This window comes from Cupressus sempervirens, chromosome 2 (genome assembly GCF_028749045.1).
Source record: "Cupressus sempervirens isolate cs-2001-9-10 chromosome 2, ASM2874904v1, whole genome shotgun sequence".
Lineage (NCBI taxonomy): Eukaryota > Viridiplantae > Streptophyta > Pinopsida > Cupressales > Cupressaceae > Cupressus > Cupressus sempervirens.
The window spans coordinates 169,771,794-169,786,512 of record NC_143119.1 but is presented as its reverse complement, the minus strand read 5'-3'; the positions used below and the strand labels follow the sequence as shown (position 1 = coordinate 169,786,512).

Sequence of the window (14,719 nt, the reverse complement as noted above, 5' to 3'; positions counted from 1 at the left end):
TTATTTAATTAATTCATAATTTTTTAATAATATATCTATTAACTTAATTAATAACATTATTTAGAGTTTATTATTAAAATAAAATTTCTAAATAATTATCATTAAATTAAATAAATATAAATATGTCAAAAATATAACTTTAATTAAATCTCTTAAATTTAATTAATTTCTCAAATAATTAAATATAATTAAATATCAAATTTCTTTAAAATATTTCTATTAAATTAAATTATTAAATTATCTTTTAATTTGATTTAATTATAACAGAGAATCATAACAGACCCACAAAACTAAAAATGATAACTCAATTGAAAATAAAGGACAATATCAAATTCCACGGTCAAAATCACGAATTTACATCACATGACGAATTCATATGGGTAAACTAACTCAAATACTTGTCCTACTTTCTAGGACAACTAGCTTAGGGATTAGGGTTCGGACTCAAGAATTATCTCTCCACTTATATCATTGAAATACTACAATAGGGTACGCTCAATTTGCATAAAATTCATGCATGTACAAACACATATATTCTAAATTACACAAGCAATGGTGGAAAGTGGTGCATTGTGTAGATCCTGACTAGCAAGTGACTATGACTCCCTTCCTCAACCGCATCAGAAATGTCAAACATAAAGAAAACAAACAGACACATCATACACATGCAAGTATGGGGTAAGTATCCATACAAACCACATATAAATAATCCATCATGCAATAACTGAAATCACTAACTGAACTACATATATCATCATTGAAACAATCATGAAATAATTGATATAACTTAGTACTAAAGTAACTCAACACATATATTAATTGAATATGAAATATAATTAAATCAATTCCAGTAACCCATCACCATTAATCATAAAACATAATCATAGAATAGATCTTAAAGAATCCTATAAAAACAAATTAGAAAAGTCAAGTAGGGGTAGGCATTACAATCAATTAGTTTTTATTGTGCTTTGAAATAAGTGAGATGAAATCCACTTAAATTATGACAGTAATACAAATATGACCAAATATGGCCTTGCTTAGGAGAGTTGATAGTAATTACAATACCATATATGTGTTTATTTAATCTTTTAGCATGTATCATTAGATTTCTAAATATAAATCTTTATCTATTTAGTTTTTTAAAAAGAAGTACTGTTATTATTTAGAATGTTATTCACATTTAATCAAACCAAATCAAAATAAACCACTTACATTGTTTCCTTCATGTTATTGGGCTCAACTTTTATACTACTAATGAAAAATATAATATAATATTTTTTTCATCAATTTCCTTTGTAATACAAGACAAATTGCTCCTATCAACTAATCGTTTGCACGTACTCTTATTAGTTGAATAAGTAAAAGACTATTAAAAAAAGAAAAAAAATCATTAAGTTTTCCTTTTATACACGATATTGTACCTTGATTTCATCCTGGTTACCCAAACATAATTTAAAATGACCTGCCTGGTACCCACAGTTCCTTCAATGCATTTGCCCTTTAATCGAATGATTTTCATAGAAAGATCCCAAAATAATTTAAAATGACCTGCCGGCTGCCATCATCGAGTCTAAGTCAATCTAAACGTAACTTTCGTGGAATCCCAATTCATGCGGCAAAGAAAGCGCGTAAAATAAACCTCAATTCAATTGTTGAAGCTTGCTATTTGCTATTTATCAAGATTCAACTGCTTCGTAGGTCAAGCTGCAGTATTGACTCTGACTTTTACTTTCGGTCTGGGACGTATTGACGTATTGACTTCAAAATCTTTTGTTACGCCTTTTCACACAACTCGTCATTTTCTCGCCTTCTTTCTGCTCTATTAAACTGTCATTCTATGCCATTCTCTTCATCTATGCCATTCTCAGAATTTCAATCTGCTCTCCTTCTTTCTAATTGTCTTCACAACAGTCAGGCCATGCCTGACTTCTTTATCTCAAGCTTGTACTGAACTCTCTAAATGTGGGGATCAAACCTTGGATGCAAAGAACAGCGGCTGCGGTGAACCTTATGCGCTTCAGCTAGAGTGTGATCGTAAAGTGAATATGCCTCTACTCAATTTCAGCGGCTACCAATAGTATCTACTCGAACCGTTTGGCCAACGGAACGAGGACCCTATCAACTCTATGAGAATAGTTGATAGAAATATGTGGGGAGGCGCTTGCGATCCATCGACCAGTAATCATACAATGGAATTATGGTCTACGCCTCACTTTCGCATTTCTGACGAGTACATCAATGCAAGTCTATGTGGAGAGTGCCGAGAAGATATGTAACAGTGCTTGCGTGCTGAAGCATATTATGCTTTAGAATGCAATAATAGTTGATATTATTCAAACATGAGTTTGGCTACATATTGTAAGACATTAGTGCAGCTACCTGTCAAAAAGTCCGAAAGAGATAATCCACCGTTGTTTCAAAGGATAAATGACGGATTCACAGCAATATGGAACTTCAGCGAAGCCTGTGAGCATTGCGAGTCGAGGAAAGCAATTTGTATGTCCGACGCCCACAATCTAATGCAATTCAGTTGCGAATCGTTGAACCCCGGTAAGAGTTGTAATTCTCTTTCTATTTGTTGAGTGAAAAGCATCAAATTGTTTTAAAAAAATTCGTCTACATTTCCTAAGCAGGCTACAAACAATTACCCTGTCTTTATTTATATATTAAACCATGCAGGCGGGTCGAACACTGCTAATAACACTGCTATTGCTCTAAACCATGCAGGCGGATCGAACACTACTAATAAGACTGCTATTGCTCTAGGTAAGCGTCCTTTTCTGTTCAGTAGTCGAAGCTAAATACGTGTTAGACTTGGAAACGCCTTAATTTTGTTCATCTGTCAATTATTTCAATCATTTTTTATAGGATTATTGTTAATTTATAAGCATTAAGGGTCATTATTAAATTCTGAATAATTAAAAACACATTATTATTTTTCGATCAGATAAAATGTCTAACTTACTATTAATTAGGTAACTATAATAAAACTGTAAAATTTAATCAGAATGCTCTAATAGAGGTAGCTCTATGGCTACAGTCGCACTAGTTATAGCGGTAGCGGTGATATATATTGCGTATGTCAAGAGAAGAAAAAGCCCTCATTCCGGCGGGATTGGAGTAAATTTCAGAAATCTTTTCCCCTAGTAGAGATGGAGCAGTAATGGACATTCAAAATTCTTATCCTCTCTCTTTTAGTCATAACAGTTGGAATTCTTTAGAATAATTGGGGGTGCGTAAATTAGTTATCCAAGGTTCAGATGTACAATTAAAACTTTTCACAGCTTAGTGAACTCATATTCAATAAAATATTTTGATCATGCATGCATCCATTAGATCATACAATCACTTAAACTTATAGGTTACTATCAAATCAACTTTGCACAAATGTAAACATGAAACATAACAGACTCAATAACACATTTGACACAATGATTTAACATGGAAACCCCATTTGGGAAATACTACCAGTAAGTAACATGCTACTCATTCTCAATCTTCTGAAGTGATGCCCTGTGAAAGGCCAACCCTGTTAAAGGTTAAAATGCACACTCTTAAATGTGACCTGGCTAGAGGATTTCAATCACCCTATTAGGAGTGAGCCTTATTAGAAGACTTTAAATCATTCACTTGGAATTTCAACCCATTAAAAGATTTACAAATGACTATTAGGTCAACTTTAATCCAAAGGATTTATCCTAGACTAGTATAATGATTAGAAAGTAACAATAAAACTTGATCTAATAACAACTTACAACATACTTGTAGATTACAGATCTTTTTTTTCAGCCCACCATTTTTCTTGGCTTTCACACACTTCAGCTCTAATATCTTGTACACCCTTCAAGCATCCATACCCTTAAGCCTTCCTTCTTTTCTTGCTAATGTAGTCTCTTCTCTTAGGCTGCTAAATGAAGCAATACCCTAGACTCCTTTTCTTCCTTAGGTTCTCGCACATACGACAATCTTTTCTCTTGACCAACCATCTCTATAAATAGACAATTAAGATCCTTTATCATTCATTCTTTATCATCCATTTTACAGTTAGGTTGGATTAGGTAGGATTCAATGAATCTACCCATCATTTTATTTCATTCCCTGGTAGAAACTTTTCCTTTAATCCTTTTTTAAATAGTTCACACAATTAAAGAAATCAAACTTGTCAGCTCAGATTCATCAAATTCTTGATCTTTCTCATAATGCAGACACTTGACATTAACCTATTTCATATGCTTGGTACATATTGTGTTACTCAACATCCACTATCAAAACACTCAGCATCAACTAAACTTTACTCAGCTTACATTGTATCACTTGACTTACACTAAATTAGACTTTTCTTAGCTCCAACTAATTTTTTGCTCGGCACCTACTATGCAAAATCTTAAGCTTGGCATACATACTTCATTTAGTTTTGTTCTTCTGAACTTAATTAGTGTAACCATCATTTGCAACCTTAAGTAGATTATCAATAGATTATCCTCCAACCCTATAGCTATTAGATCTTTGTTTACATTAGTGCTCCTCTATTACTCAGTTGACATTAATCTTCCTAGATCTAGTTACCCAAGAGTTGAATTGAATGGATCAATTTGCTTGACTCTGTCTTTGAGTTTTGTAAGAAAGATTTGTAATGAACTTAAGGTTTTATATCCTTGATTCACATTTTTCTCCCTATAACATACATAAATTTAGAAAACCTATCAATTAAGAAGAAAAATTCACATTTCATTACCATAAATATTATCAGAAACATTAAAGTGGAATCCTAACTAGAATCCTAACCATAAACAAGATCAAGCTATAAATACAATTGTAGGACCCTTATCATGACGTAAACCTTAACCATTGTCCTAACTGTAACCCCAATAAAATCCCTATATTTATCCATAAAACTAACCATATTCCTTCATCTGATCTTAATCCTAACCTTAATTTAAATTCTAACTCTAACCATAATACTAACCATGATGTATCCCTTTACCCTAACAAAATTTTTAACACTAAATCCTATTCACAACTCTTAGTCTAACCTTAACCCTGACCCTAAGCTAAATATTAAGCCATAAACCTTCTAATCACATAGCCTTAAGAATGGACCATTTTTTTTCACTAATGACAATAATTTTTTACATACTATTTTTTATAATAATAATAATAACAACTTTCTACTTATACAAAAGGGGGGAGGGGGGATAGAGATAGGGTCTTAGCAAGAATGATAAAGAAGGCCAAAATGACAACTAATCTACAAAGTAGTTTATAAAGAGAGGCAATGAGGGAAAATAAATAGATATAATATAGGGATACCATGGGGGGTAGAGGGATAAACAGAGCATAGCAAAGATAGTTTGAGGTGAGACAAAATTATATTAAGAGAAAATTATGGATAAGGAAAGAAAAAAGAAGAGAGAGAAATAAAGATAGAATAGTAAATATTATATTTATAAATAATAAGCTCTACTATAATATATAATATAAAATAAGAAATAATATAAAAATAATATTGTATAGGCAAGAACCTACAATACAACTATAATTTGTAATTTGTGAGTCTCTCATCTAGAAAGTCTTGGGTTCAAATATACTCAAACTTAATATATAATAGTAATTAATTACAACAAATCATAATAACAATTAACCTAGACTTTGATCCATTACCAATCAAATATAAATAAATTATATTGTATAAAATCGTAAAAGAATTATATTTGATTTATTACACATAATTAACTTAACTTATAATCAAGAAAAAAATTTAAACTAATTTTTTAAAATAATATTAGTGCTCTAAAACATATCTAAGCTTGTTATATTTTAAAATTTCTAGATTTAGAAATTCTTTTTATTTTAATAAAATTCAAATAATATAAAATAATAATAATTTGAAAAGATATTTAATAATAATATAATCATAAAAGGCATTTAATAAATTAAATAGCTAATAAATGTTTTATATAAAAGAATTAAAAAGACCACAAAGTATTCTTCATTTTAAAATAATATTTAATAATATGAAAGAGTTTATTTTTAAAACCAAATGATAGGGTCTGTCTTTCAAAACCAAATGATATTTCATAATGTTTAATATGCATTTCACGTGTGATGCAAGCAAACAGATGAGAAGTTGAAACAAAAGTGCAAAATAAAGAGCAAAGAGAAAAGAAGAGCGGCTGCGGTGACCCTGCTCTTCAGCTGGAGTGCGATCCTATAGTGAATATGCCTCTAATTAACATCAGTGGCTACCAGTACTATATAGTGAATCATTTTTTTGGCCACCGAAAACAGCAGCCTGCATTTCCCATTAGAATAGTTGATAGGAAAATCTGGGGAGATGCTTGCAACCCGTCGACAGTAACCACGCAATGGAATTGTGGTCTAGCCCTCAGTTTCGCATTTCTGATGAATATATGAATGTAACTCTATGGGGACAGTGCAAAGAAGATATCAGAGACTAATTCTCGGCCAGTGCCACTGATCAAGTGTATGCTTTAGAATGCAAAAGTGGTTGGTACTATTCAACCTCTACTTTGGACACGTATTGTAAATCATCAGTGCAGCTACCTGTTCAAAAATTCGACACAAGTAGTCGACCGATATTTGCAAGTATATATGATGGATTCAAAATAAAATGGAGTCTGAGCGCGGGTTGTGAGTAATGCGAGTCAAAGAAAGAGCTTTGCATTTTCGACTCAATTGAGATGGAAATCATGGAGCCGGCCTGGTAAGAGTTGTAACTCCCTTGTCTATTTAATCGGCTGATGGAGCAAAAGCGTCGACATTTTTGTTTCCAGAGAACGATTTTGTTTTTTAATTTTTTTTCTATATTTCCTAAGCATAATACAAAAATAGTCTCTGCCATCGTAGGTAATTCTGACCATGCTGGTTTGTTTAACACTACAAGAATGCCATCGGTCTAGGAAAGTATCCCTTTCTCGTTAATCTCCATAATTTATACATCAAGGACAAATATGATATGGAATAGACACCGCAAGTATTTCTTTTCCCCAAGTTCAAGAAAAAAATCATCTATTACATTATATCAATCTATCGTTTAAAAGTAGACATCTCATGAATTGTTCATTATTTTAATTGTTGAGAAGAAAATATATCAATAAATTGACATTGTAAGGTTTTTCAAAAAAAAAAAAAAGGTCTAATATGATGATAAAAAATAATAGCAATCACAATAGTGGTATTGAAATTTGTTATATTAATATAGCTTTCATCACTATCAATTTATGTCTTGCATTGTCGTGCACTTTATATCATTTAAATTCTTTTTGATTGAGGCATTCTTGAACTCAAGGACTGAAATTTCTATCATCGCAAATGAATATCACTTCTTTCTTTGTATTTACTCGTCTATGTATCTATTTTGTTGAATATTTATATTTCATCAATGTATGCTTTTTAATCAAGTGCTGCCATTGGAACCAGTACATTGTTACTAACGGGATTATTCCTTCTATTCGTTAATCAAAGGAGGAGGCTGAACCCTAACCTTTCCAGCATAGAGATGTTCTTTCAAGATTATGTTCATCAAATCGCATCTAGATATTCATACTCTCAGCTCATGAAGATCACCAATAACTTTATAGAAAAAGTGGGAGAAGGGGGTTTCAGCATGGTCTACAAAAGAAATCTACCAAGTGGCTATCTAGTGGTGATCAAAATGCTTGATCAATCAAGACATAGTGAGGATCAATTCATGAATGAAGTAGGGACCATTGGTAGGATCCATCATGTTCATTTGGTTTGCCTGATGGGATATTGCTTCAAAGAAAATAGAAATGCATTGGTATATGAGTAGATGCCTAATGGATCTTTAGACAAGTTTATATTTGCAAGAAAATACAAGGAACAAATCCTAAATTGGGCACAGGTGTATTCGATTGTGTTGGGTGTAGCTCAAGGCATGGCCTATTTACACCAAGATTGTGACAACCGTATCATTCATTTTGACATTAAACCCCACAACATACTACTAGACAAAGACTTCACACCAAAGGTACCTGATTTTGGTTTGGCTAAATTGTGTGGCAATGGAGATGATCACATATCAATGACAACTACAAGAGGAACACCAAGATATATTGCTCTAGAGGCGTGGAATAGAAATTTGGGACCTGTGACAGACAAATCAGATGTTTATAGTTTTGGAATGGTATTATTGGAGCTCGTTAGAGGAAGGAAGAATTTTGATATGCAGGTGAGCTAGTTCAGTCAATCATATTTTCCAGAATGGGCATTCAAGTTGATGGAGAAGGGGGAGTTAGAGAGGGGGTTAAGCATAATCGGTATAGGAGAAATAGAATGTGATTAAGTGAAGGAGAAAATTGTAAGATTGACCAAAGTGGGATTGTGGTGTATTCAATACAACTCACAAGATAGACTGAGTATGAGCAAAGTGGTTCAAATGCTAGAAGGAAATTGTGATGATGTCAGCAATCCTCCCTTGCCTTTCAATTCATCAGTTACAACTACACCTTCAAGCGAGGAGTCTTTTGTAAGAAATGAAAGGGAATCTCATTCAAACCCATAATTCTTGTTCTCAACATTGTTTCTAGTAGGAATTGGGAACTAAGAGAGATATTGCTCTGCAGGAAAATCAACGTGTATGGGGATTTCCTCCAATTTCATTGTTTGAATATTTTAGAAGAAAAAATTTAAGAAACTTTGTAATCACATATGTGGGCTTCAACATTTTCTTATAGCAAGGACCACTTTTTAACTATGTGGCTTCCACAATTTTTCTTGATATTGAGACAATTTCCATTTTATTGTACCTACTCTATTGATCCATTTTTTTATGTTGTGTAGATATATGTGTTTTCACAAGTTTCCTTTTATCATCTTTTATTATTAGTTCCTTCCATGCATATGGCAATAACTATTACGTAGGCTATGTAATAACTAGTGATTAAACATTAATGGCACCAACCAATCATAGTTCATATTTTTTAAATTTTCTATTTAATGCTATGTTTTGGTGAAAAAAAGTTCAAGTTTTTTAAGTATAACATATATTAAAAGTATTTATGTATTGTTTGATTGGGCAAGAAATAGTGAACAAAGATTATCGAACAAAATACACAAATTTAAGCTAGAGAAGGAACTTAATGTGAGATCTCTAATAGTGCTTGGTACAAGGAAATGATTAAAACACATTGATCAAAATTTGTAGGCAAGAAAAATCCTCAAGTCTTTGTTAATGAGCTCTAACATATATCGCGGATCACAACAATTACATAAATAATATTTCCCAACTCAAGATAGAAACATTTCAATAGTCCACATTCCTTGGTTGTTCTTTGACATTTTGCATGCTAGTTGAGATGTGGACACTACTAAGAGAAATGGACTAATGTATTCTCATGGCCTGAGAGGATCAAAACTAAAAATAGACTTCTTTTTTTTTTTTTCTTTTTCTGAAAGAATGAGACCTTCTTTCTTACCAAATCCTTGCTTCTTTAACAAGCATGGAAGGAAGGTGCAAATGGTTGTTCTAGGTGTGAAATCCATGGTGGCCTCTATCTTTCTCAAAGAAACTATAGATTACATCTCCTGTTATAATTTCTAGCATTTGAAAAACCTAAATCTTGTGAATACACAGAGCTTTGAAGAAGATGAGGTGAATTATTCATCCCTACCACCATAGAATATTTAACCCCATCTTTGTTGCCTTGTGAGACCATCCAAGAAGCCACCTTCTCTTCCTTCTCATGTTGATTCATTCCACATCACTCACAAACTCCCTCTTGGTGATCATTCCCCAAAGATGTAGATAAATACACTATAAGTTCATTGAGTAGTAAAGGAAAACAATGCAAAAATTCAAAATCATGAAAGAAATACACAAGATAATGGCACATTGTATATTCTTGCCATGTTCTCTTCTCTACATAAAAGGTTTAACACCAGTCATGCAAAAAAAAATTTGTCACTGGTCTTTTGTTTAATTACTGGAATACAAATTAATGAGTAAAAGCTTCACAATTTTGTTTCAAATCCTATGAAATGTAGGATGATAAGGCATATGCAATTGAGGACATTAGACTTGCACCTCTTAAGGTATTGGATAGTTTTGGTACATTTTTGTCACTCAAAGAAAAACTAATCTCTCTCTTCCTTCTAAGGTGATGAAACCCAAATTGTTTTGTCAATTTTTTCATGGTAGTTTATAGCAATTTGTGTTTGTTTGATTGATTTGATGGGTATTCTACTTCTTATGCCACAATTTTATAAATAAACCTAATTTATACTAGGATCATTGTCTAACTTATGTATTATTTTCATTCTTGTTCATTCTTATTTCTATTCTAGATTAGCTTGTTCATGATGTTTGTTGAGACAAACTCTAAACAACTCTTTTTAGTAGAACATTTTTAATCCATCTGCACATTTATGTCACCAATCTGTAATGTCTATGTTATTTTGGCTTTGAGCTTATTTTCTGATACATGTCTAAAAGCATTACAACGTTTCACATGAAATATTAGTTGTGGAGAAATTCTAAATCTTGTATGCCAATGTGATAGAAATCTTGGTGGAAAAGATTATACAGCTATTGGAGGAATTATTAGGCACTAGAAATTTAAAATATCCAATAGCCTTCTTTTTTCTACTAGATATCTATACCAAATCAAGCCTAGGGTCAATAGGGAAATTGTGAGTAACACATGTTAAACCATTACTATTTGTACAAGTCAATTGGCTTTTGGTCGAACTCATAAATATAAATGTCAACATTTGTCCTGCGTAGTTAGTTGTTGAACAAAAAATCTACCAAGTGCATGTCATAAATTTTTAAGCCTTAGTTGTTCAATGTTAAATTTATTGACTTTCCTTTATTAAATATTTTGGTTATACTTAGTGTTGAGAGTGTATAATGTGCAAGTAATGAGTATGCATAATGTGCAGGTGGGAGGCGGAGTTTGCCTCAACATGTAGGAGACCTATATTAGTATATACCCTTGTGTTTTGAATGAATGAATGGTGAAGAAGAAAAAACTCTCCTCACATAGAGGCACATGAAGGTGCACCTAGCTTTCTTTTGTTAAATTTTCACCACTTCATATTCTGGTTAGTAGTATTAATGTATTCATCACTGCCGTATGTATGTTCATCCTTCCTTCAAATGTTAAATCTTCTCAATTAGTTTTATTTCGGACCTAATTTAAAAATATTCACATTTTCCACTTTCTTGTATTTAATTATTTATGCTCCCTATTTTAGCAATGTAATGTGTGGCTTGTATTAATATTCCTTTTTATGATCTTTATAATATTATGGGCAAAATTGCAATCTTGTTAGCATTTCATCAATACCAAAAATATTTTATTTGTACCATTATTTATTTATTTTAAAAATTTCGCGTCTAAAAAACTTATATAAATGAGAGCATATTTCTAGTCAATTGTTTATTTTTCAACACTAAAATTTCTAAAAAAATTATTATCTTTTCTATTAATAATATTAGTATTATTTATTGTTCATATAATATTAGCAATATTTATTATTCATATTTGATTTTATGAGAAATTTCATTTTAATCCATTAAAAAAAATGTCTTCTTCTTTCTCATTTTGACATTTGAGATGTATTAGTTAAATGGTAAACTTTCCTTGAAAAATATTAAATATTTTAATATGATTTTTAAATGTTAGCAATAATTTTCTATTGAAATTAGATAATAACTATTCAATTTAGATTAAAAAATTCTTGAATTTCCAATTCTTACTAATAACTATTCATATTAAAACTAAACATTTATTCCTCACAATGTATATAATTTAGATAAATAATATATATAAAATAAAATATACAAATAAATGCAAACCATATTTACATTCATATCATTATTTTACTAACTACATTATCATATTTGCATTTCATATCATTCGTTTAATTAACTAAATTATAAATACATCCTCCCTCTTCTTCGCATCCGACAATATAGCACTATATTTTTTCCTTTCACTGGTTACACAATCCCAATAAGCCCTAACTATTCATTTAAAAGATGGACCAATTCATTAGATAGAAACAACATCTTAATTAGGTCTTTCTTTACTATTCCTATTAAATCAACGACGCTCTGATAGGAACTATGCTGCCCTATAGCTCTTGTTATTTTTGATAGAGAGATTGAGCTATTGGATACATTAAAATTAAAACAAAATTAAGGAAAAGTAAAAAAGAAACATTAATGTTCATTCTTCTATTTTATTTTCCTTTTATAACTTCTCATTGACTTTTAGAAAGGTTGATGTTATTTAGATTTCTATCAACATAATAACTATCTTAAATTATAATTTATCATTCTAGAATTTTAATATATATTATTTATTTATGTATTATTTTTATAAAATTAAAATAATTAATATTATTTTAAAATATGAATTTATACTTATATTTTTAAAAGTTGTTTTAGTAAGTACAAATAGTTTAGAGAAAAATAAAATAGGTTTGAAGTTTGAAACAACTACCTTTATATTTGCAAGTCACTCAATTACAAATGACATCATATTTCTTTTTTGTCTCACTCTTATTAGGATCATAATTTATTAAGTCGACTTTTGATCATTGTGGTTATTTAAAGACATAATTTCACCTAATTTACAATTCATGTAATATAGAGAGCACCTAAAGGTTGTCTTTCCTATTCCCAAACATTTTTATCATTTAGTGTTCCAATTCATTGCATGCTATCCTCCAAAAAGACTACATGAACGTGTATCACCTAAAATCAAATCAATTTTTCTTATACAAAGATTTGCATTTTCATACTATAAGTATTCAATGACAATCCAAGGTAAACATTTGAACATTTAGGAGACCCAATGAGAAATTAGGTCATGTAAATAACTTCAAACTTCTACTTTTAGGCATTCATTGTTACTATCATGTAGGAGAAACCTATAAGTTAAATACTACTAAATCATATTAAAAATATAGGTTAAAATGTTTATTGAAGTTTTGAACACTTTTTTTTGCTATATATTTACTTTTCATGTTGTAGATTCATTTTATCTAAATTCTCTAGACAAAGATAAAATCAATTATTCAATTATGTAGTACTAGATATTTTTTGTATTTAGTTTTCATAAATTTTAGCATCGTGAGCATATCAATATATGCAAACCATTTTTGAAAAGTCGATTCTCATTGAATCATATGTACCTTGAAATATTTGAACTATGTGCCAAACATAAGATTAATTATTTGATTATTGTTCTTTATGAAAATAATGATTAAAGCCATGTAAATTTTGAAAGGTTATATTTTATAGCACTTGTGTAGGAGAAGTAATCTTACAAGAAATATATTACTAATCTTGTTTCACATTGATTTTAAAAGTTGAAGTAATTTATATAGGCCACATGGTTTTTGTTTCATGTACATATGCACATAGAGAATTGCATTATACTTTTGGTTAGAAGTCATGAATATTGGTCTCATGGTTTGTATTTCATGTACATAGAGCACTGTATGAGATATTGGTAAATACTATCTATGTCATGTTTCATTTAAAATATAAATATTACATAATTTTTCTTTAAGCAAGTGAATATTAATTATTAATTAACAATAAAAGTGGAAATCAAATTAAATATGAAGGATTAAAAGTTCTAAGATTCGATATTGCATTTAAGTTATAGTCATGTTTAAATTGTAATGCATACATTCTACGAATCTACACCATAATTTAATTCTTATTTTTATTTCATCTATTAATAATTTTTCTAGATGAATTTATAGCTTTTAATTAGACCATCTATCCATAAATACATTAAATGTAGATCAAAATTTACTTTTTGGGTCATTCTTAGGGTGAGATATAACTCCATAACATAAATATTGTGTACAATATTGATGTAGTAAAGTTAAGAGAAATTTCCAAAGGAGATTCCTAACCTTAAATCAAGAGAAAAAACATCAAAAATTAACAAAAACTTATACCAAACAATAGATTGAGGAAGTTAAACTGATAATCACATTGACAAGGAACAAAGAATTTATATCCAATTGGTCTATAATTTTGTAGTCTTACATTCAAGGCATATAGGCTTGATTATTTGGAAGGTTAGATATGGGCCCTCAAGTTATCCTCTATCTTCTTTGTATGATACTAAATAAGAATAAGTTCTACCCTCTCCAACCATAAGTTATCTTATCCAATCAAATATCTCAATAAGAAGGATATGTATTATGCCCAAATCGATAAGAACACACCCAAATAGATACAAAATAACATCCAAACACACAAGATGTTCAAGGTAACATGTATAAAAATATGGATAAATGATCCAATTATCTTCACTCATTGTGAAATGTCATTGCAAGTTGAATCAAGTCAACCTGATCATTAGGATAGGAAGAACAAAACATGATTAGACCAATCTTAAGAAAACTACTTTGAGAAGAAGAAAAAATTGAAGCTAAAAAATGCTCATTGGGATGTTTAGAATACACCATAAGAATCACATATGATAATGAGATCACCAGATAAATTGCTACCTAAAATGCAAAAAATTGTCTAAGTGGAACAAACTACAAAAAACTTGAAAGGAAATCTTGTTGAGAAATGCAAGATTGCCAAGAACATACAATACTCTTGTATTAGACAATTAGGGTTAATAAGAAAGTGAGCCTCTCACTTTTGTGAAGCAAATAATTTTTCAAAATTTATTTTGACCTTTAGTTCTCTAAC

The 14,719-nt window shown here is 30.4% G+C and overlaps 1 protein-coding gene and 1 pseudogene across 3 annotated transcripts; both read left to right on the top strand.

The window, feature by feature from the left end:
• The first annotated feature begins 1,808 nt into the window (after positions 1-1,808).
• Positions 1,809-11,225, top strand: LOC149571599 (uncharacterized). 3 transcript variants are annotated; one of them, XM_089813085.1, is made up of 3 exons: positions 1,809-2,553; positions 2,683-2,769; positions 10,927-11,225. In XM_089813085.1, exons 1-3 carry the CDS (start codon positions 2,343-2,345, stop codon positions 10,968-10,970), a joined length of 342 nt encoding a protein of 113 aa, XP_089669211.1. In that variant the 5' UTR covers positions 1,809-2,342; the 3' UTR covers positions 10,971-11,225. The 3 variants fall into 3 exon arrangements, with proteins under 3 accessions (XP_089669211.1, XP_089669210.1, XP_089669209.1); XM_089813084.1 differs by lacking the exon at positions 10,927-11,225 and adding an exon at positions 6,123-8,680 and having other exon boundaries at positions 2,731-2,769; XM_089813083.1 differs by lacking the exon at positions 10,927-11,225 and adding an exon at positions 6,123-8,680.
• Positions 7,523-8,738, top strand: LOC149571600 (rust resistance kinase Lr10 pseudogene; annotated as a pseudogene).
• Positions 11,226-14,719: the final 3,494 nt, after the last annotated feature.

Excerpts from the sequence above, each read along its gene's own strand:
- LOC149571599 (XM_089813083.1), top strand. The coding sequence starts at position 2,343 with ATGAGTTTGGCTACATATTGTAAGACATTAGTGCAGCTACCTGTCAAA. Across the intron at positions 2,554-2,682 it reads TTGCGAATCGTTGAACCCCG|GCGGGTCGAACACTGCTAAT; the intron begins GTAAGAGTTGTA and ends TAAACCATGCAG. Across the intron at positions 2,770-6,122 it reads TAAGACTGCTATTGCTCTAG|ATGAGAAGTTGAAACAAAAG; the intron begins GTAAGCGTCCTT and ends GCAAGCAAACAG.